The sequence below is a fragment of the Salvia miltiorrhiza genome, chromosome 3 (assembly GCF_028751815.1).
Source record: "Salvia miltiorrhiza cultivar Shanhuang (shh) chromosome 3, IMPLAD_Smil_shh, whole genome shotgun sequence".
Taxonomy (NCBI): Eukaryota; Viridiplantae; Streptophyta; class Magnoliopsida; order Lamiales; family Lamiaceae; genus Salvia; species Salvia miltiorrhiza.
In genome coordinates, this window is record NC_080389.1 from 42335902 (window position 1) to 42360710 (window position 24809).

The 24809-nt window shown below is 33.3% G+C and overlaps 1 protein-coding gene across 1 annotated transcript; it reads left to right on the forward strand.

The window, feature by feature from the left end:
- Nucleotides 1–16337: 16337 nt before the first annotated feature.
- On the forward strand, nt 16338–22901 carry LOC131015853 (ent-kaurenoic acid oxidase 1-like). Its single transcript, XM_057944294.1, has 8 exons — nt 16338–17055; nt 20941–21418; nt 21500–21763; nt 21847–21936; nt 22006–22084; nt 22165–22271; nt 22348–22469; nt 22550–22901. Exons 1-8 carry the CDS (start codon nt 16832–16834, stop codon nt 22650–22652), a joined length of 1467 nt encoding a protein of 488 aa, XP_057800277.1. The 5' UTR covers nt 16338–16831; the 3' UTR covers nt 22653–22901.
- Nucleotides 22902–24809: the final 1908 nt, after the last annotated feature.

The window sequence follows — 24809 nt, forward strand, 5'->3', positions numbered from 1 at the left end:
CAAAATTTGCCGACGTGGACGCTCCGACCAAAAAGGTAAATATTAAAAATTACTTATATATATAGGGAGATGTTCAAGAAAGAACCACTAAATAAAATAAGAACGGAGAACCATTTTCAGCCATTCGATCATCAAGATATACGGTGAATGCATCATCTTGTTGGATGAATGCAGATCCTGGGTTCGAATCCTGAAGGGAGCAATTTTTTTTTATTTTTTTGAGTGCATTAATTTTAACAGCGAATGCATTAATTTTTACAGTGGATGCATTAGATTTGATGGTTCTCACGTTCTCACAAATAATATAGTTCTATCTAGAATCACACCCTATATATATATATATATATATATATATATAGGAGGACTACGGTATAAACTCTTCTTAACATATTAAATATGAACTAGCTAAAATGTATGAATTTTATGTAGAACATATGAATTCGTTGTGTAAATGTATGAATTGTGAAAAATATATATTTTATTGCCTTTGAAATTCGAACCCAGGACCATGAATTCATCTAACAAGATGATGAATGGACCGTAGATCTTGATGATCTAAGGGCTGAAAATGGTTTTTACTTTATATTATAAGAAGTGTTTTTATTTTAGTCCACCCCTATATATATAGGGGTTGGTTATAGTGAAAATCATAATTTAAAATGAGAACTGAGAACACTGCACTGACGTGTAAAGTTACTGCATCTACTGTACAATTAATTGCATTCAGGAAAAATGAAAAATAAAAATAAAAATTTCGCTTCCTCCAAGATTCAAACCCAGATGGTGCATCCATTCATCAAAATTATGCATCTACCGTTGATATTCATGACCCAAGGATTGAGGATGGTTCTCCATTCTCAATCTCGATTCTCATTTGAACCTCCCTATATATATATATATATATATATATATATATATATATATAAGGTTGCGCTAAAATAAAACTCAACTTTAGTCTATAAAATAAGACTAAATATAGACCATTAGATTTTCTTAATTCAACGGTCTGATCTTGATGATAAAAATAACGCTAGATTTTGTATTAGGATATAAAAATAATTTCAATATTTTAATAAATAATATTTCCTTAATTAATGGATTATGTTTCTACCATTATCCCACATTCCATAATTCATACATAAACTAAAAATAATTCATGCAATCAGATTATTCCAAAATGTAAAAATTCATACATAAATAAAAAATAATTCATGCAACAAATATAGATTCATGCGTATTTTGGTTCAGAAGGTCAAATTATTCCAAAGCGTAAAAATTCATACATAGATCAAAAATTATTCATGCAATCACATTATCCCAATTCATACATAAACTAAAAATAATTCATGCAATCACATTATCCCAAAGCGTAAAAGTTCATACATAAATCAAAAATAATTCATGTAACAAATGTGTATTTGTATTCTTAATGAAATCATTAATTTCCAATTCGTAATTCACGCCTATATCATTCTTTGGATTTGGTTTAAATTTATTTTCATTCAATTATTGGTGTGCAAATACTCAATTACCAACCAAATCAAATCTTAAAGTCCATAATAAAAAAAGCAAGTAAATCGGAACTGTTTGGTTGGAGATATGGAAGGTCAACTGCAATTACCAATTATATCATTCGATTGTGATTTGGTCTGCATTGTATTAAAAACTTCACGAACTAAAGGTTGGGACTCAGATTTAATCAAAGCCGTTTATACACCAAGATCAAAGGTTAAAACTAAGTCTTATTTTATAGACTAAGGGCAGTTCATTGAATAGCGCTACCCTATATATGTATATATATATATATATATATATATATATATATACTCCCTTTGTCCATGAAATTTTTTTCATAATTTTTTTTGTTTGCCCACGAAAAATTTGTCATTTTCATTTATAGGGTTCACACGAGTCCTTTAACATTTAAAGTAAAACTATTATTCCACTAATAACTCCACTCACATTCTACTAAACACGCGAGTACTATTTTTCTAAAATATTTCCAAGGGGTCTGCTGCCCCCACTAGGCCCACTCCCTCCATCACTGTTCAGACTTCAAACCCATATTGTTCAAACAGTGTGTAGAAAAAGCGGTGTGCAAACAAAAATCAAGACTATGGTTGAACTTCATGAATCTCTTATGCGGACGTTCGCAGGGTGCAAACATTCATGGGAAGTCTCTTTGTTTGACTCTACAATGTACGAAAAAAATATTTTGCTATAGTGCAAGCGGTTTCACAACATTCATCTTTAAAATACAATAATTAAAAACGAATACGATAAGCCGCACTAATTCAATGGTCTTTTTGCTTCAATACGCGGTCCTATTTATAGCCGCTAGCTAGGTGCCTGTTCATGAATAGGCGCGAAGGCTCAACCACTTACCCGAAGTGATGCATCGGTCCATGGCCCAAAGGTGCGAACAGCACCGTCGCAATGGTTCATGCCCGCCACACGCCTCGGCCGCATAGAATCGCGGTGCCACGTCACCCATTTCCAACAATTATTTCAGCATTTTTGTTTGTAGGTACGAAGAAATTAGAATTCCTAGTACTCGAGAATGTCTTCCCGACAAGGGGATTGATCTTCAAAATCTATATATCTATATATATATAAAAGCTCAACCACTTATATTGATATGATCCTTGCCGATCGTTCGAACACAACGCACGCGGAAGACTGAACTTGAATGGAAAGGATGGAAATCCCAAAACCTCTGAATCTAACCCACAGAATGATTTAGGTGAACGAATCCCTAAACCCCAACGTGCAGTTGACGCAGCAACTCGGGGACGCTGAATGACACCCGACGAGGGTTGGTTGACTCGTCGTTACGTCGATAAATGAATTCGTCTTGGAACAATCAAGAGGAATTCGGAATTCTCAAGAGAGAAATAAAACTCACAAGTTTATTGATAAAAGTATGTTGTAAATTTCGTCCAACACAAAGCCTTATATATAGGCAAAGTAAAGACTAAACCTAACTTGACTAACAAGCAAAAGACACCCTAATTTTCGTCCATCATAAAGACTACAAATAAGGTATGTGAAAACCTAACCAAACTAGGAGAATAAACATGGAAAATAACTCCTAATCTAATAAGGAAACATATCCTTAGTCAAAACAAGGTATAAAACTCAAAATTGACTCAACTAAGGCCTAATTTCAGCCACCCTAACATAACCCACGAAAATTATAAGATAAAACAAAATAAAAGACTCTATTAAATCAGCCCACATATGCAACGTAACTTGGGCCTCCATGGCATGCATCATTCCCCTCCTCTTGAAAGGGATTTGTCCTCAAATCCAAGTCGTGAGTGCCAATGCCGGGATCAAAAATCAGATCTTCGGTTATTACAAGAAACAATTGATGAACCCTAGCTGGTCTCTCTTGTCCATCAATCATCTTGCCAGGATCAAAAACCATATGCGTCGGCTCAAACGCTGAATTTTCTTGAACTTGGATCATGCCGAAATTGTTGTTGAAAATACCTCCATGCCTCTTCTCTCTTCCGAACAGCCATGTAGTTAGCATCGGCGTTGCCTCACCAAAGATTTCCCTTTCATATTGATCGATGTGGAACGGACCCTTCACCAACTTCATCAGCTTGGTGTCGCCAATATGAGTCTGCCATTGCAGCTGATGTTGCGTGAACAAGGTCAGCTCGAACTTATTTGCATCATCACATCGCTGCTCCTGTTCAATACCCATAGCTTGCGACAAAGCCTTTGCTTCCAAAATAGATGAAGTAGACTTCTCAAGCACTTCCTCACGTGAGTCCTCATCCTTGATAGCCACCACAACTTCCACTGCAACCTTCATCTCCTTTTTCTCCACCGGCTGCTCCGTAGACTTCACTTTATCCGCCTCCTTGTGCCGTTGCTGCAGTTGCAAGTGATCCTCATAAATTTGTTGAGGACTAAGGGAAACAATTGCCAACTTCTTTTGCTTATACGCGAAGGAGTACTTATTGGTGACTTCATCATGAATAGCTCGTCTATCGACCTGCCACGGTCTACCCAACAAAATGTGGGTCGCCTGCATGGGAATAACATCGCACAAAACCTCATCTTCATACTTGCCAAGGCGAATAGGCACTGTCACTTGCGTGGTAACCTCGACGACGCCGGTCTCATTCAGCCATTGCAAACGATACGGCTTGGGGTGTTGCACCTCGGTCAGCCCCGATTTCTCCACCATGTATCTACTCGCCACATTCGTGCAACTTTCTCCATCAATGATCACACTGCACAACTTGTCGTGGACAAGAACTCTCGTGTGACAGAAATTTGCCCACTGCTCACTCTCATGGGATCTGAACCCTTGACACGAACGACACGTCTTATCTCGATTGCAACCATCAAAAACTGTCGGATGGCTGTGATTTGCAGAACTGACACTCATACTCTCTCAAGAACGTAAAGACCCAAACAGAAAAACAAAACACTGGATAATTTCGACCCTTACGAAACCTGGAAAACTGATACCAGATAATTTCGACCCTTATGAGACAGGCGTCATCAAAGTGACGAAGCAAGTGAAGGTTCCGTTTCGCATTGGGAAGTATGAGGATGAGGTTGTGTGTGATGTGATCCCTATGCAAGCGAGCCACATCCTGTTGGGGCGACCGTGGCAATTTGATCGCCGTGTTATTCATGATGGCTTCACCAACAAATATTCATTTGAATACAAGCAGAAAAAGGTGTCACTTGTTCCTCTTACTCCTAAACAAGTTTATGAGGATCAAGTGCAATTGCAAAAGGAGGCGGACAAGGTGAAGTCAAAGGAGCAGCCCGTGGAGAAGAAGGAGATTGGGTTGATTCATAAGTCCTTTCTTGCTCGGGCTAGTGATTTGAAGTGGTGTGTACAGGAGGAGAGGCCGATCATGCTGTTGCGATATCAGGAGAACTTGATTATTACTAACGATCTCTCTTCTCTACCCCCTTCTATTCGTTCTGTTTTGCAGGAGTTTGATGATGTTTTTCCCGACGATACACCTGCCGGTTTACCACCAATTCGAGGGATTGAACATCAGATTGACTTTGTGCCCGGCGCTACACTGCCGAACCGACCAGCTTACCGAACCAATCCGGAGGAGACAAAGGAGTTGGAGAGGCAAATTGGCGAGTTATTGGCCAAAGGGCATGTGAGGGAGAGTTTGAGTCCTTGTGCGGTACCCGTCCTACTTGTACCAAAGAAGGACTCATCTTTGAGGATGTGCTGTGATTGCCGAGCCATCAATAACATCACGGTAAAGTATCGCCATCCTATCCCTCGCTTAGATGATATGCTAGATGAGTTGCATGGTTCTTGTGTCTTTTCTAAGATCGATTTGCGTAGTGGATACCATCAGATTAGGATTAAGGAAGGTGATGCATGGAAAACTGCTTTTAAGACAAAACTTGGTTTGTATGAGTGGTTAGTTATGCCTTTTGGTTTGACTAATGCGCCTAGTACGTTCATGCGTCTTATGAATCATGTTTTGCGTGCTTTCATTGGCAGATTTGTTGTTGTCTACTTTGATGATATCCTCATTTATAGCCAGAATCATGATGAGCATGTTGAACATTTGAGGTCTGTTATGGATGTGCTTCGCAAGGAAAAGTTGTTTGCTAACCTTAAGAAGTGCATTTTCGGTACGGACAAGCTTGTGTTTCTTGGTTTTGTTGTTAGTGCGCAGGGTGTACAGGTTGATGACGAGAAGATACGAGCTATCCAAGAGTGGCCAACGCCGACGAACGTTGCAGCAGTTCGAAGCTTTCATGGACTTGCTAGTTTCTACAGGCGATTCGTACCTCATTTTAGCAGTGTTGCTGCACCTTTGACGGAAGTCATCAAGAAGAATGTGGAGTTTAAGTGGGGCAAGGCGCAAGAGGATGCGTTTCAGCAGTTGAAATACAAATTGACCCACGCCCCGGTATTATCTCTTCCTAATTTTTCCAAATCTTTTGAGATTGAATGTGATGCTTCTGGTGTTGGTATTGGTGCAGTGTTGATGCAAGAGAGACGACCCATTGCGTACTTCAGCGAGAAGCTAAACGGGGCGACGTTGAGTTATCCCACGTATGATAAGGAGCTGTACGCATTGGTGAGAGCTTTGCAAACGTGGCAGCACTACTTGTGGCCCAATGAGTTCGTCATTCACACGGATCACGAGTCGTTGAAACACTTGAAGGGGCAGCACAAGTTGAACAAGCGGCATGCGAGGTGGATGGAGTTCATTGAGACATTTCCCTACGTCATCAAATACAAGCAAGGTAAAGAGAATGTGGTGGCTGACGCACTTTCTCGGAGGTATGCCTTGATCTCTACCTTAGATGCTAAGTTGCTTGGTTTTGAGTGTATCAAGAGTTTGTATGAGCATGATGATGATTTTGGTGAGATTTATATAGCATGTGCGAGAGCTGCTAGTGGAGAGTATTTTAGGCATGATGACTATCTTTTTAGGAAGAATAAGTTATGTGTTCCTAAATGTTCTTTACGTGAGTTGTTATTGCTTGAATCTCATGGTGGGGGATTGATGGGACATTTCGGTATTGCTAAGACTTTAGCTGTTCTGCATGAGCATTTCTTTTGGCCTCATATGAAACGTGATGTTGAGAGGATTTGTGGTCGATGTGTTACATGTAAACAAGCTAAGTCTAGGGTGAGTTCCCATGGATTGTATACACCATTGCCTATTCCTACAGCACCTTGGATTGATATTTCTATGGATTTTGTGTTAGGTTTGCCTAGGACTAAGCGTGGTCGAGATTCCATCTTTGTGGTTGTTGATCGATTTTCTAAGATGGCACATTTCATTCCATGTCATAAATCTGATGATGCATCTCATGTAGCTGATCTATTCTTTAGAGAGATTGTTAGATTGCATGGCATGCCTAGGACTATTGTTTCTGATAGGGATTCGAAGTTCTTGAGCTACTTTTGGAAGACTTTGTGGTGTAAGTTGGGTACTAAACTTTTGTTTTCTACTACTTGTCATCCACAAACTGATGGTCAAACAGAGGTAGTGAATCGGAATTTGTCTACTTTGCTTAGAGCTATTATCAAGAAGAACATTAAGTCTTGGGAAGATTGTTTGCCTCATGTTGAGTTTGCTTATAATCGTTCTGTTCATTCTGCTACTCAATTTTCGCCATTTGAGATTGTGTATGGATTTAATCCTTTGACTCCATTGGATTTATCTCCATTACCTGAGCATGAGTATACTAACCTTGATGGCAAGAAAAAGGCTGATTTTGTGAAGCAGATTCATGAGAAGGCACGGCTGAATATTGAGAGGCGCACGAAGCAGTATGCCGAGCGAGCCAACCAAGGACGTCGCAAAGTAGTGTTTGAGCCCGGTGATTGGGTATGGCTGCACATGCGCAAGGAAAGGTTTCCATTGCAGCGGAGATCCAAGTTACTTCCTAGAGGCGACGGGCCATTTCAAGTGTTGGAGCGCATCAATGACAATGCCTACAAGTTGGACTTACCAGGTGAGTATAATGTGAGTGCTTCTTTTAATGTGACTGATTTGAGTCCTTTTGATGTAGGTGATGCTTTGGATTTGAGGACAAATCCTCTTCAAGAGGAGGGGAATGATGCAGCCCAAGGTTCGTTGGTGCAAGACCCGGTGCATGTTCCTGTTGGTCCGGTTACAAGAGCACGAGCCAAGAAGTTCAAGGAGAGCTTGATGAGCTTAGTTCAAGAAGTGTGGGCTCAAGAGTTGATGAAGAAACCCATTGGAGATGGTGGAGTCGGTCCAAGTCTAATTAATCTCATTACATGCGAGTGGGCCGAAGCTTGAAGAATTTATTTATTTTGAAGACTTCATTTATTTATTTCAGTATTGTTATTTTCGCAGCCCATTAGTTAAAAGGGCCTTGTTATTTTCGGATTTTAGTAGTAAGGGCCTTGTTTGGCTTATTAGGGCTTGTTTTTAAGTTGTTTCCTTATTAGATTAGGTTTAGCCTTTGCCTATATAAGGCTCCCTTGTGATGGACGAAAATCAGCCTACCTTTAATCAAATTGTGAGTTTTTATTCTCTCTTGAGAGTTTCGAATTCTTCTTGATTTTTCCAAGACGAATTCAATTTATCGACGTAACGGCGAGAACAACCAACCCTCGTCGGGTGTCATTCAGCGTCCCCGAGTTGCTGCGTCAACTACACGTTGGGGTTTAGGGATCCGTTCGCCTAAATCATTCCGTGGGTTAGATTCAGAGGTTTTGGGATTTCCATCCTTTCCGTTTCAGTTCAGTCTTCCGCGTGCGTTGTGTTCGATCGATCGGCAAGGATCGTATCATATATAAATAGTAAGTTATGTTTTCCCGCCAAAATCACTTTACTATTTTTAGAAATAAACTTTTTTTTATTTAATTTTAATTTCGTCTACTTCAGATTATATGAAATTTTTTATTGTAATTTTTCATGTTGCCCCAATTAAAGTATTAGTTCATTTTTTATCTTTTAAATATTTTATATTTACGAATAAAATGTAAACAAACAGTTCAATAAATAATTATAATATTATTAAAATATTTATATTGATAAGATTTATGATTAAAACTATACTTTAAGATATTTATTTATTATTTCTTAAAATTTAATCAACATATGTAAAACATTTAAAATTTAAGATTAATCAAACATTATGATTGTGTATCAATTATAATTTCAAAAAATTAATTATAACATAATCATAGTTCTATAATTTATTGGATTAGTTATTTTTAATCTCTTAAATATGATATAGGTAATAGTTATATTATATATAATTTTTTAAAATGGAATATATAGTACATATTTTTGTATAAAATGGTCACGCATGTTCAGTAAATGTAAATAAAAAATTTAGTAAATGTAGGAATTAGAGATGTAACAAGTAGTGGTGATAATGATGATTATGCATCTACCCATCTCCTTGAGGATATATTACTTAAAGCATTTGATGTTCCAATACAAGACATCATTTTAAACACTTACTCGTCCTACTCTAACAACATCAATAATATATAATTTTTATTTGAAAGAACGAGAAATAAATGTTCCTACTCATATATTGTGCAACATAAAATTTGTAACATTAATTAAAAATTAAAATTTTAAATCTACATAATACTTTAAAATAATATTTTATTATCAAAAAATAATATTTCTCGCACGGGAGCCAAACTACATATGTATATATTTTAGTACTGTATATATTTCAGTAGAAATTTTGTATAAGTTATTGAGGTGGTCACTTGTACACCCGGGTGGTATGTACACCGGGATGTAAATGACACTAACACTAACATTATTTGTTTTACAAATGGCACTATCATGTTATATAAATAACATTATCTCGAAATGACACTAACACTATATTGAAATGACACTATCATATTATCGAAATGATACTAATACTCTGGGTGTACCGTACACCCGGGTGTACAGGAGATTTTGTGTAAGTTATTTTAATACAATGTGTATATATTATATCATCTTTAATTTTGTCATATATATTTCAATTTGAACGAAATTATTCAGGGCAAATTTTGAAATGGGCTAAAGTTTATGTATTTATATTACAACTGTATTATATTGGTAAGATTTATGATTAAAACTGTACTTTAAGATATTTATTTATTATTTCTTAAATATTTAATCAACATATGTAAAACATTTAAAATTTAAGATTAATCAAACATTATGATTGTGTATCAATTATAATTTCAAAAAATTAATTATAACGTAATCATAGTTCTATAATTTATTGGATTAGTTATTTTTAATCTCTTAAATATGATATAGGTAATAGTTATATTATATATAATTTTTTAAAATGGAATATATAGTACATATTTTTGTATAAAATGGTCACGCCTGTTCAGTAAATGTAAATAAAAAATTTAGTAAATGTAGGAATTAGAGATGTAACAAGTAGTGGTGATAATGATGATCCTGCATCTACCCATCTCATTGAGGATATATTACTTAAAGCATTTGATGTTCCAATACAAGACATCATTTTAAACACTTACTCGTCCTACTCTAACAACATCAACAATATATAATTTTTATTTGAAAGAACGAGAAATAAATGTTCCTACTCATATATTGTGCAACATAAAATTTTTAACATTAATTAAAAATTAAAATTTTAAATCTACATAATACTTTAAAATAATATTTTATTATCAAAAAATAATATTTCTCGCACAGGAGCCAAACTACATATGTATATATTTTAGTACTGTATATATTTCAGTAGAAATTTTGTATAAGTTATTGAGGTGGTCACTTGTACACCCGGGTGGTATGTACACCGGGATGTAAATGACACTAACACTAACATTATTTGTTTTACAAATGGCACTATCATGTTATATAAATAACATTATCTCGAAATGACACTAACACTATATTGAAATGACACTATCATATTATCGAAATGATACTAATACTCTGGGTGTACCGTACACCCGGGTGTACAGGAGATTTTGTGTAAGTTATTTTAATACAATGTGTATATATTATATCATCTTTAATTTTGTCATATATTTTTCAATTTGAACGAAATTATTCAGGGCAAATTTTGAAATGGGCTAAAGTTTATGTATTTATATTACAACTGTATTATATTGATAAGATTTATGATTAAAACTGTACTTTAAGATATTTATTTATTATTTCTTAAATATTTAATCAACATATGTAAAACATTTAAAATTTAAGATTAATCAAACATTATGATTGTGTATCAATTATAATTTCAAAAAATTAATTATAACATAATCATAGTTCTATAATTTATTGGATTAGTTATTTTTAATCTCTTAAATATGATATATGTAATAGTTATATTATATATAATTTTTTAAAATGGAATATATAGTACATATTTTTGTATAAAATGGTCACGCATGTTCAGTAAATGTAAATAAAAAATTTAGTAAATGTAGGAATTAGAGATGTAACAAGTAGTGGTGATAATGATGATTATGCATCTACCCATCTCCTTGAGGATATATTACTTAAAGCATTTGATGTTCCAATACAAGACATCATTTTAAATACTTACTCGTCCTACTCTAACAACATCAACAATATATAATTTTTATTTGAAAGAACGAGCAATAAATGTTCCTACTCATATATTGTACAACATAAAATTTTTAACATTAATTAAAAATTAAAATTTTAAATCTACATAATACTTTAAAATAATATTTTATTATCAAAAAATAATATTTCTCGCACGGGAGCCAAACTACATATGTATATATTTTAGTACTGTATATATTTCAGTAGAAATTTTGTATAAGTTATTGAGGTGGTCACTTGTACACCCGGGTGGTATGTACACCTGGATGTAAATGACACTAACACTAACATTATTTGTTTTACAAATGGCACTATCATGTTATATAAATAACATTATCTCGAAATGACACTAACACTATATTGAAATGACACTATCATATTATCGAAATGATACTATTACTCTGGGTGTACCGTACACCCGGGTGTACAGGAGATTTTGTGTAAGTTATTTTAATACAATGTGTATATATTATATCATCTTTAATTTTGTCATATATTTTTCAATCTGAACGAAATTATTCAGGGCAAATTTTGAAATGGGCTAAAGTTTATGTATTTATATTACAACTGTATTATATTGATAAGATTTATGATTAAAACTGTACTTTAAGATATTTATTTATTATTTCTTAAATATTTAATCAACATATGTAAAACATTTAAAATTTAAGATTAATCAAACATTATGATTGTGTATCAATTATAATTTCAAAAAATTAATTATAACATAATCATAGTTCTATAATTTATTGGATTAGTTATTTTTAATCTCTTAAATATGATATAGGTAATGGTTATATTATATATAATTTTTTAAAATGGAATATATAGTACATATTTTTGTATAAAATGGTCACGCATGTTCAGTAAATGTAAATAAAAAATCTATATATTATATAAAAGAGCAGTTCAACGGCTATATTTTCCCGCCAATTTTTAAAAATTGTAACTGACCGCATTTTTGAAAAGTTTTAATTAAAACCTATTTTTGTGGAGTTCAAATTCAAATCTTTTTTTGAATTGTTGAAACTGAATCACCGAAATTTTTGATTTGTTTAAATATATATGGTCAGTTATTTTAGCATCCACTATACTTATTTAATTTATACCAATAGAAATTATCAAAAAAAAAATCATACCAATAGAAAAATAACTGTAATCAACCACTTCAATCAAATTAAATGATTTAAATCTTTAATAAAAAATCAGTAAAGTAAAATATTAACTGTCATACACGATTGCATCAGTTACATTGCACGATTTAATAACATTTATAAATATCACGTAAATCTCAATATTACTTCCTCTATACCATCTTTGCACGACTTACAAAATTACTCTCATAAATTGTTCTTGAATTGCAGCCACGGATGGAAGAAGACAACATTGCAACTACAGAACATAATCTCTTCTTGCATTCCAACAATAGAGATGTATCCAAAAAATCGAAGCGGGGAATTTCTCACGAATGTATTTTCATAGAAGTGTAATTTTCAAGAAGTTTAACAATAGAGATTCAACATATGCACGCATATATTTTCGCATGTGAATTTTTCAGGAAGTCAACAACAGAGATGCAGAATTTTTACAGGTGATAACGAGGGTATTCAATATACAATTTTTTTGTTTCTCATGATTAATAATTATTCTACTAACATGAACATAATTATTAATTGTTTTACTGACACGCCTTTATTAATATTTTTATGGCAGAAGAACTCATATCACTGCAAATTGTTCAATACAGAAAATAAAGAAAATACATGATAAAGCAGGAAGCGTGGCAATCCAGGATTCAAGTTAATACACTGCAGTTTTATATATTTTTGGTAAACCTTTAGCTTTGGTTAATATTTTTGTAAGCACATTCTGAAATCAATATCCAGGATTCAAGTTAATAATATGCAGTTATATTAATATATTTCTGTGCAGAGGCAAACTATGTTGTATGTATATTCTGAAATTATATTATAGCAGGAAGATATATATTTGAATTCTAAGGAATATTGTATGTGTTTTATTTTTAAAAAAATGATGTATGCATTAATACCATTTGAATGTATAGTTGTAATTAATCTCACATGTGACTATGCTTCTCTATTTGGACAAATATAAAAATCAAACCATTCATGTGTAAAATACCAAAATGGCATATTAGAAGCTGGAGTGTGGGTTTTTTTGTTTCAAATATAGAATTACTTAGCTTTTTTTCAACAAAAATAAAGAATTGGATGCATACCAATGTAACGAGATTAACAATAAGAAGTTCATAATTTAAAAACTGTATGGATGCTACAAATTATCACCATATAGATAACATATTAAATTAAATTTATAGAGAGTCCCACTATAAGATTATCTGAAAGACCTTACAATAATTCAAGGATATGATGAAGTAGTATATAAATAACTGTAAGATTTTCTTATCTATAATTTAAAAAATAAATAAACTGAAATTGAGTCAACCAATCACCTGTAAAGAATTTCGACAAAAACAGCTAAGCCGTGCTTTCAATTTTGTTCAATCATAAATATTAAAGAAATTTCATAAGCTGTGATGCAGTAATAAATAATGTCATTCAAAAATAGATATACATTAAATTATTCATCTCCTGAAATTAATCACTAGTTTGAAGAAAAGGAAACAAAAGTGCGAAAAGTAGATTTAAATAGTATGACATAAAAGTTTGGTCAATTAAAAAAGATGATGTTAAAAACAGAACATATCTCAAGAAATACTGAAATCTATATACATCTATTTATTATATGAAAACACAGTTTGTGGCAAAATTGTAATTAAAGAATCAATCAAAGGGTATTTATAAAATTCAACAAATCCCATATATTTTCTCTCTCCTCTCTTTCATCATACGCATTCTTCAATTCTCTATACTCTCTCTCTCTTTCATATTTTGATGATTTTTTTAAAAAATCAAATTTTATTTATAAAAAATATTCTATATATATCTTAAATTAAAGATAAATGCAAGATCTTTGATTTGGTATCAAATAATTATTCAACTCTTTTATAAGTATTCTAATAAATTCTAATAATATAATTTATTTTCCTACTTATCAATTGAAGGTTTTCTAATAAGATGACATAGGTAATGAGCTAACTTAGAAAAAATAATTTTATGCATGATTAGCTCATGTTTTAAAAATATAAATTGTGATGTAAAAACTCTTTTTTTATTATTTATTCGATTCTTTTAATTTGAATGATGTGTTTATTCTATAATTTTAGGGAAGAAAATAAAATTTTCCATCAAATAGATGGAAAATTAAAAACGATACTTTTCAAAATTTTAAAATAATTAAGGATCTTTACTGAGTAATTGTTGTACATTATTTTATTTTTAAGAAAAAATAATTTCATTTACTTATATTCTAACTATATTTAATATTTATTTTTTATTTATTTGATACATCATTTAATTTATTTATTTTTGATAAATTAACATGATTAAATAAAGAAATTTAAAGGTCGCGCCACAGGGGGCTCGAACCCAAGACCTTCGGTTTTAGACATTAACCCCTAATCGCTTAACCGATACACACACTACATCGTTTAATTTTGGTGCAAAACTATATTCGCCGTGCATCGCACGGGCGAATGTACTAGTTTAGTAAATGTAGGAATTAGAGATGTAACAAGTAGTGGTGATAATGATGATTATGCATCTACCCATCTCCTTGAGGATATATTACTTAAAGCATTTGATGTTCCAATACAAGACATCATTTTAAACACTTACTCGTCCTACTCTAACAACATCAACAATATATAATTTTTATTTGAAAGAATGAGAAATAAATGTTCCTACTCATATATTGTACAACATAAAATTTTTAACATTAATTAAAAATTAAAATTTTAAATCTACATAATACTTTAAAATAATATTTTATTATCAAAAAATAATATTTCTCGCACGGGAGCCAAACTACATATGTATATATTTTAGTACTGTATATATTTCAGTAGAAATTTTGTATAAGTTATTGAGGTGGTCACTTGTACACCCGGGTGGTATGTACACCGGGATGTAAATGACACTAACACTAACATTATTTATTTTACAAATGGCACTATCATGTTATATAAATAACATTATCTCGAAATGACACTAACACTATATTGAAATGACACTATCATATTATCGAAATGATACTAATACTCTGGGTGTACCGTACACCCGGGTGTACAGGAGATTTTGTGTAAGTTATTTTAATACAATGTGTATATATTACTCCCTCCGTCCCAATATTGTTGGCCACATTTGGTTTCGGCACGGGAATTAAGGAGTTGTAGATTAGTATTTTAAGTGTGTGGGTAATATAGTATAAAAGTAATAAAGTAGGAGAGAGAAGGTGATAAAGTATGAGAGAGAATGTAATAAAATGATAAAGTAGGAGAGAGAATGTGATAAAGTAGGAGAGAGAATGTAATAAAGTGATAAAGTAAGAGAGATAATGTGATAAAGTAAGAGATTGAATGTGATAAATATTTCCATTTTAGGAAAGTGGCCAACAATAATGAGACAAACTAAAAAGGAAATGTGGCCAACAATATTGGGACGGAGGGAGTATATCATTTTTAATTTTGTCATATATTTTTTAATTTGAACGAAATTATTCAGGGCAAATTTTTAAATGGGCTAAAGTTTATGTATTTATATTACAACTGTATATAGTTGAAAAAAATACCAAAATTCACTAATTACATTGTGGATTTACAGTCAATTAATGCCTAAAAAAAATATGTTGTTAAATGCAAATTAGTAAAAAGTAATTAAAAGTTCCAAAAACTCTTTCAATACTAATAGAAAATTTGAAAGAAAAATATCTAGAAATGTTGATGAAAATTTTAAATAAATAATAATAATCATTAGATAAAAATTTTTTGTCAAAATCCTCATATTAGCCTCCAACTATAAGATGGTTTCATCTTCATTTAATGTTATTATCGTTATTAGAGCTATTTTATAAAATAATACAATAGAATTTTATAATCTAAACATAATATTTTAAAAAATATTTTTTTTTACTATTTTAATTAAGTAGATATCACCGTGCATCGCACGGGAGTAATACTAGTATTGATTAAGTTGAAGTTTCACATGGTTATGGGTAGGCCACTTAAACGAGTAACATCCACCATTTCTTTTCTTGATGGCCCCCATAGATTTAAACTGAGTGGAACAACAAGAAGCTTTTAAACACACACACAGACATAAATACAAATATGCAACCACATAAAGATTAAGGATCATCTTATGAGGTTGCCACCTTATCTTGTCACTAGTAACTTTGAAGTGGGATTGTATCTCTAGAAAAAGACACATTGGTAACGCCCATCCCTCTTTGCAAATATGTGTTCAATTTCCCCTTTCCACGCTTATAAGAATCCCTGCTCTAAACAACAAGACAAAGCCATTAGCCACTAGATTTAGGCCGGCAGTTCCTCTCTCCTCATAATTTTTTACCCTCACTGTTGGTCACGCACCTTTTTCTTCACTACATTCCAATTCCCACATATTTAATTTGTATTTTCTTTTTCCCCTTTTTCGTCGCATCCAAATCCTCCTAGTATATATTATACATCACAATTCTTGAAAGGGACTCATCAAAATGGATGTTTGAGTTTCTGCCTCTGCATCTCAAGCCCTTCTCTTTTTCTTATTGCCATGTCTTTCCCCACTATTTGATTACCAGAACAAAAAAAAATAGAAATAAAAATTTGATCTTGGAGGTTGATGATGGGGTGGGGGTTATGGGTAGTGGGATGTTGTTTTGTGTTGATTGTGAGGTGGGTGTTGAGGAGGGTGAATGGGTGGTGTTATGAGAGGAAGTTAGGAGAGAGAAGGTATGAACTGCCACCAGGTGATCTTGGTTGGCCTTTCATTGGCAATATGTGGTCCTTCCTTAGAGCTTTCAAGTGCAGCAGACCTGAATCTTTCATCTCCTCTTTTGTTGACAGGTCTCTCTCTCCCTCTCTATTCATTTTGTTGGTTTCTAATGAGTTGCCCATGTTTAAGTGTTGTTGCATTTATCAGTATGATTATTATCAAACTTGCAAAAGTGTAACAATGACAGTAGTATCCCAATAGTTAGAATAAAGATCAAAAAGGGAAAAGAGAACAAAGGGTTTTTATTTTATGCTCTTTTTGTCTTGGTATAGTGCTAAAATCTAATATAATTAACCTTAAAGGATTGCAGGCCTCTTTATTACTACTGTATGGTTTGATTATATTAATGCAAAAAAAAAAGTACTCTCCCACACCACATAGGACATGATTTATGCTGTTTTGTTTTTGTTTATGGGAATCTTCAGAGTGAAAATTAGTCTCTTTCAGCCTTTTGTGATTGATGTGATATTTCAACATCATCTCCTGTATTATCTTTCATCTATAGAGTATAACACTAGCTAGGCCATATATCTTATTTTGTAATTTCCTTGAAGATTTTCTGTTGGTGGTTATTAAGTTTGGTTTTCTTGTCAATTAGTGGCTTTCAAGATCCTAAAAATGCTCCAACATGTCAAGATATTTGGACAGTGATGCTAGTCCCAACTTCCATGATTATTGAGCATTTTTTTGATGGACTATAATCCCACTAAAGAGCTACATCCAGTGAATCTGTAGATTTAGGAAATGTCTAAGCTACACTCTTCCCACTACACATTGCCGCTAGTTTTCTAATACCACCAGTTCCTAAATCCTTTATTGAGAACAATTTTGAGTTGAAACTAGTGCCTGGTAAATTGTAGCCAAGTCTGTAGCTTGATCTTAAAAATTCCACAATCTCCAACTTCCAACTTTCTTCCTTGAACACATGGGTGGGCCTCTATCGTCTCTTTCCAGTTGATTCGGGCATTGTGGTCTCACGGGCGGTGGAGGGGAGGTTGGAGAGAAGAAATCCCTCTAATGAATCCCATATATCGAGGCAAAATGAATCGCAGATGTTGTTGCAGCGGCTGCCGAAGAAGCTCAGAATCACAGACATTTCTAGCTTTCTATTTTGGTTGTTAATGGATCTTCAGCCAAGACAAGACAAGGAAGCAAGAGCTGGGTGGGTGGAGGTTGAAGGGGAAAATACTGTACAGGCGACGGCGAGAGTAATCGGACGGAAAGGGCCAGGGAAGTTACAGGTTGAAGAGGGGAGAGAGAGATTTACAGATTTACAGAAGAGAGAGAGTTCACGGTCAATGTGCAGTGGAGAGGATAGGAGAGAGAGTATTTTAAATCTACTTTTTCATAAAATATTATTAATATTAAACTTTATTTATGTAAATTAATATATATAGTGGTAATGTATAGATATATACCTATATACGAGTATATCTATAATAGTTATTCTCTTATATTTCTAATAATTTATACTTACATTATTAGATTTAGAATATATTTTAATTATTAACTAATCCTATTTATTATGAAATTTTATTATACGTATATAATACTATCTTGAATAACTAGTTTGTTTTTAAGCAATTCATGACAATTTAAATTTAAGTAGTTATATATTTAGAAATTTCATCAATGCAATAAAATTTGAATGAAATGGTATGAATGAGTTCGAAGTTAATGCTACTCAATTAATCTAGACTCAATATCATAATTTGTAATTAAATTATTTCAAAAAGATGACAAGAAAACAAAATTTATTGATAAAAAAATATAATAAAAAGATATTCCCACAACGTAAGTTATAATTATAAGTTTCTTACTAAGAATCTTCAATTCTCAGTAATAATCTTACATTAGTGATGATTGATGAGTGAATCACTAATCAAATTAACACTCTTAAGTTATAATTATAAGTTTCTTACTAAGAATCTTCAATTCTTAGTAATAATATTATATTAGTGATGATTGATGAGTGAATTACTAATCAAATTAACATTCTTAAGTTATAATTATAAGATTCTTACTAACAATCTTGAATTCTTAGTAATAATCTTAGATTAGTGATGATTGATGAGTGAATCACTAATCAAATTAATATTCTTAAGTTATAATTATAAGATTCTTACTAAGAATCTTGAATTCTTAGTAATAATCTTAGATTAGTGATGAGTGAATCACTAATCAAATTAACATTATTAAGTTATAATTATAAGTTTCTTACTAATGACGGTGGCTGTTTTGGCCGGACGGCGGTGGTGCTATCGCCGGATGTCACCGGCGGTGGTGATTAGCGGCGGCCGCATGCCGCCGGTAAATAATGACGGCAATTGCCGTCGGTAATAAATAAATATTATTAAAATAATTAATAATAAATATAAAATAATATATACTCCATCCGTCCCAATAAAAGTGGCCACTTTTTTTTGGGCACGGAGATTAAGAAAGAGATTGTTATGTTTTAAATTAGCGACGGCGCAACCGTCGCTAATTAGCGGCGGCTGTTTTTCCGTTGGTAATGCGCCGGTAATAGGCAAAAGGCGGGTCACCGTTTTTGCCGACGCCGTGCCGTCGGTAATTGTCGGCGGCGGCGCCGCCGTCGCTATTTACGCGTTTTTTTGTAGTGGTACAAAATTAATGAGCCATTATCAATGAGACGGAGGGAGTATTATTTTTTATTATTACGAATTTTACTTTATTTTTTTTATTTTCAGTATCCAACTTAAATATATTCAGTTACAATTATTGTAGATATACTTATAAATATTATAATTGAGTTGATATCAATTTTATATAAATATTAAATATTATATATATATATATATGTATATAGGGTGTGGTTCTAGAGAGAACTACATTATTTGTGAGAACGAGAGAACCATCAAATCTAATGCATTCACTGTAAAAATTATTGCATTCGCTATTAAAATTAATGCACTCAAAAAAATAAAAAAAAATGCTACCTTCAGGATTCGAACCCAGGATCTGCATTCATCCAACAAGATGATACATCCACCGTAGATTTTAATAATCGAATGACTGAAAATGGTTTTCCGTTCTTTTTTTATTTATGGTTCTTTCCTGAACCTCTCCCTATATATATATATATATATATATATATATATATTAAGGTGTAAATGGTAGTTTGATGAATTAGATTCCAAGTCGAATAAGTGAAATCCCCAATTTCTATTTTCATGAAATTTTCAATTTGAATTGAGAAAATCCTCAATTTTAACATAACACTATATAAGAGAAATATAAGAGAATAATTATTGTAGATATACTCGTATGTATATTGTATATATAATCATTACCACTAAATAAATTAATGTACATGAATATAGTTAATAGTATTTAGTATTAATGCAGACGTGCACTCAAATTTCATAAATACTATAGCTTAGTGGAGACGTGGCAACAATTTACTCATGCAAATTCAAAACCACTCTCAGCAAATGATTCTATGAACCGGTGGTATTATAAAACCAATTCACGGTTTGGTTATCAAAAAGTTGAATTCAATGGGTTTAAATGGTGTGACACGTGTTATAATCGCAGCGGCGATGTGTAGTGCGTTGGGTGTAGGTTAGACACTTCCGTAGATTTAGGAGGAAGACTTTTATCTCTCATAATTAGTCGGCCAAACTTATTCATGAAAGTGATGGTTGCCTATTCATGAGTGAAACAAGAAAATTAGAAGTGAAATATTAACTAATTGATTGTGACTTTGTAAAAGCTTTTTATGCCATCTAAACAGTGGCAAATCTTCATTGGAATCTACATGAATATGGACCGAGAAAAAAATCTAACTTTGATTCAAGTAAGGGTATGTACCAACATTGAATAGTGGCTAAGGCCTAGGCATTGGAAGGATCATAAACTATGCTAATTAAATGAATCATGAATTGTGCCTCTTGGATGGATGCATATTGACAAAGTATGTGTGGGTTTTGCAGATATGGGCATGGTGGAATGTATAAAGTTCACATGTTTGGTAATCCTAGTATAATTGTTACCACGGCAGAAGCATGCCGGAAAGTTCTAACTGATGATGAGGCCTTCAAGCCGGGATGGCCATCTTCAACGATGAACCTTATTGGGAAGAACTCGTTTGTAGCGATTTCTGATGAAGAGCACAGGTGGCTGCGCAAGTTAACAGCAGCCCCCGTGAATGGACACGAAGTTTTGTCCTTGTACATGAAATACATCGAAGACAATGTCATAGTCGCTTTAGAAAGATGGGCAGGCATGGGAAAGATGGAGTTCTTGACTGAGCTCAGAAAGCTCACATTTAGAATAATCATGTATATATTCCTGAGCTCAGAGAGTGAGCAGGTCATGGAGGTAATGGAGAGGGAGTACACCATGCTCAACTATGGCGTTCGAGCAATGGCAATCAACATACCCGGATTTGCTTACCATTCTGCTCTCAAAGTAACACCACTTTCAAATCTCATGTTGTTTCATTCTTTCCAACTCTTTTATAACATTCTGCTTGATTGGTGGTCGTTGCAGGCGCGTAAACGGCTGGTGGCTGTTCTCCAATCTATAGTAACTGCACGAAGGGAGTGGAGGACGAAGAACCCTGTAGGGTCGAAGAAAGACATGATGGACGCGCTGATGGATGCTCAAGATGACAAGGGTCGAAGCTTGAAAGACGAGGAGATCATTGATGTTTTAGTTATGTATCTCAACGCGGGCCATGAATCGTCTGGACACATCACTATGTGGGCGACCCTCTTCCTGCAGAACCATCCCGATGTCCTCCAACGAGCTAAGGTATATATTCTACTATTTGTATCATCATTATCCCAAACTCTGATCAATATTTTGTGACACGTACGGTTAATTTACTCAATCAGGCAGAGCAAGAACAGATTGTGAAGAAAAGGCCACCTGGTCAAAAAGGCCTAACGCTCAAAGAAATACGTGAAATGGACTATCTTGATAAGGTATGTCTTCCAAAAAACAAAATGCATGAAGAACACTCCATCCAAAATCTCATCAAATTTCTTGTACAGGTAATCGATGAAACACTTCGTGTGGTGACATTCTCACTCACGGTGTTCAGAGAGGCGAAGAAAGATGTCCACGTCTGTGGTATGCTTAGCAACTTGTTTGATGCAGCAAACAAATGAAACGAATAGTCCAACATGTATGTTGTTTCTTTCCTCTTTCAGGCTACACAATTCCCAAGGGATGGAAAGTGTTGGTCTGGTTCAGAGGTGTTCATTTCGACCCTGAGACGTACCCTGATCCGAAGAAGTTTGATCCTAGCAGATGGGATGTGAGTCCTCATTCCTCCTCCTCGACTCTCCAATATATAATTATAAACTGACTTCATCCTTAAACGCGACGCGTAGGGATTCACACCCAAGGCAGGGAATTTCCTTCCTTTTGGTGGAGGAAGCAGATTGTGCCCGGGGAATGATCTTGCCAAGATTGAAATCTCCATCTTTCTGCACCATTTTGTGTTGAATTACGAGTGAGTTATAAGGTTTGCATGATTTGATTGGATTGGAGAAATGATTTGAGTTTGAGATTTATATATGTTGGGGTTTGCAGGCTGAAACGCCATAATCCTGCTAGTCCGTTGATGTACCTACCGCATACGAGGCCTAAGGATAACTGTCTAGGGACTATTACAAGACGCTCTGCTCATAAATAATTAATCATCTTCTGCAACTACCTTTTCTCTGCTTTCTTTTTCACTCCATTTTGTTGATGTACCTACCGCATACGAGGCCTAAGGATAACTGTCTAGGGACTATTACAAGACGCTCTGCTCATAAATAATTAATCATCTTCTGCAACTACCTTTTCTCTGCTTTCTTTTTCACTCCATTTTGTTATGTACAGAGACTTGGAATTTGCCCTTCTTTAAATTATCAAAACGGACTTCACTTGCTGCTGCAAATTATTGGATTACATAATTTAATGTCTACGTTTCTAAAATTTGCAGTGGATAATTTCAGACCAAAGCGTTTGGAATAAATTAAGTAATAATCTGAATTAATAAGGCCAAAGCTTATATATACACACGTATCCCATAGGGATTTGCTTATCAAGTATGATAAAATTTAGGTAACACATTTTGTTGAAATTTAAAAGTCAACTTTATTTTCGAGCGTGTATCAATTTAAAATTCAAATTTCAAAATTTTTCTTTAAATCTCATCAAGGGAGAAAGTCGGGGTACTACAAATAAATGTTGAAAAATATTTTTCTATCATATGGAGTATTAGAAAATCTCATTGATTCATATAATAAATTAAAATTGAGAAAATAAAAATAAAACAAAATATAAAAAGAAGCCTCAATTGCAAAATTTAGAAATATTCGATATATATTAAAAAAAGATTTAAAGGTGAGATCAAAATTACAAAATAAATATAAATTCGTGATTTATTTTATACTCCCTCTATCCATGAAATGTTGACCTAAGGGAGAGAGACACAAGTTTTAAGAAAATCTATATTGTTTATTTAGTTAGTGGAGAAAGGGGCCCAAAAATGAAGAAAAGTGGAAAAAAGTTAATTAAGTTAGTGAATAGAAAATAAGGCTCACGTGTTAATGAGTGGAGAAAGTAACCCACAAATTTATTAAAAATAGATTATGACAACTTTTTATGGACGGATTAAAATGACAAATTATGACAACATTTCGTGGACGAATGTAGTAATTTTTTTCCTTCTTAGAACAAGTGATTCTCATTTGAATTTATAAAACTTTATGTTGTAACTTTTGCATAATCTTCTATATTTGACTTTTAGTTTCATTAACTTTCCTTCATAAAATAAACTATAATACTCCTATATAATTTGATAGCAAGAATGTTATTTTGTTCTATTAATAATTTTTACACATGAAATAAATAGAAGTGCATAATATAATAAATCAAGAGTCAACTTTTGATATAGTCATATTGAGCAATGAAACTCAATATTTGGCTTCCTATCTAAAATACAAATTTTGGTCATTTTTCACGTTTTATGATTGTTTTCCCCTTAATTAGGGCAGACCGGGTTCGGGTTTGCGCGCGGGTTGGGCGTCAAGTTCGGGTTGGGACGGCGCAGGTTATGATGGTACAGTTGGTATAAATGCGTAAATTCGTGCCAATTGTGTCATTCATTAGGTACACTTGGCACAATTATGCTCTTTTGTGCCAAATGTGACTGAAGATTGAATGATGGTACAAATGGATAAATTCGTGCCAATTGCGTCATTCATTAGGTACACTTGACACAATTATGTCCATTTGTGTCAAGAGAAAGGGGGAGAGAGACAGAGGGAGAATAATGTGTATGGGTTGAGCTAGGTAGTGTAGGATCTGCGAGGTCAGGTTATTTTGGAATGAAATTGTAAAAAAATGGTCATAATTTGTGTTTTTCAGATGGGTGGCCGAAAATTGAGTTTCATTGCTCAATATGACTATATGAATGCATATTCTCATAAATTAATATGTCATAAATATAAAAGAAAAAGCAAAGGACAAAATAAGGAAAAGTATTGAGAACACTTAGTTGTTGTATTGATTTTTCAACGTGATCCTTTTACAATGATGACGATTCTCCTATTTATATGAGTACGTTACAAAGGGTATAAATGTAAAATCTATTCTTCACGTACTCCGCAGGTACTCTCTAACTTTCCTGTTGTAATTTGTCTTTTTATCCCATTGAAAACTAATTTTGCAGCTTTTGTCAGGGGTTGAAAACAATCCGAGCTTTGATTCTAAAATGGCATTTGGTGAGCTCAACTCTGGCTTTGAATTTGGCGAGCTCAACTCTGGCCCAACACTTGGTGGACTCAATTCTAGCCTTGGG

Coding starts and splice junctions, on each gene's coding strand:
- LOC131015853 (XM_057944294.1), top strand. CDS start 16,832: ATGATGGGGTGGGGGTTATGGGTAGTGGGATGTTGTTTTGTGTTGATT. Junction 22,272..22,347: donor TTGATCCTAGCAGATGGGAT/GTGAGTCCTCAT, acceptor CGCGACGCGTAG/GGATTCACACCCAAGGCAGG. Junction 22,470..22,549: donor CATTTTGTGTTGAATTACGA/GTGAGTTATAAG, acceptor TGGGGTTTGCAG/GCTGAAACGCCATAATCCTG.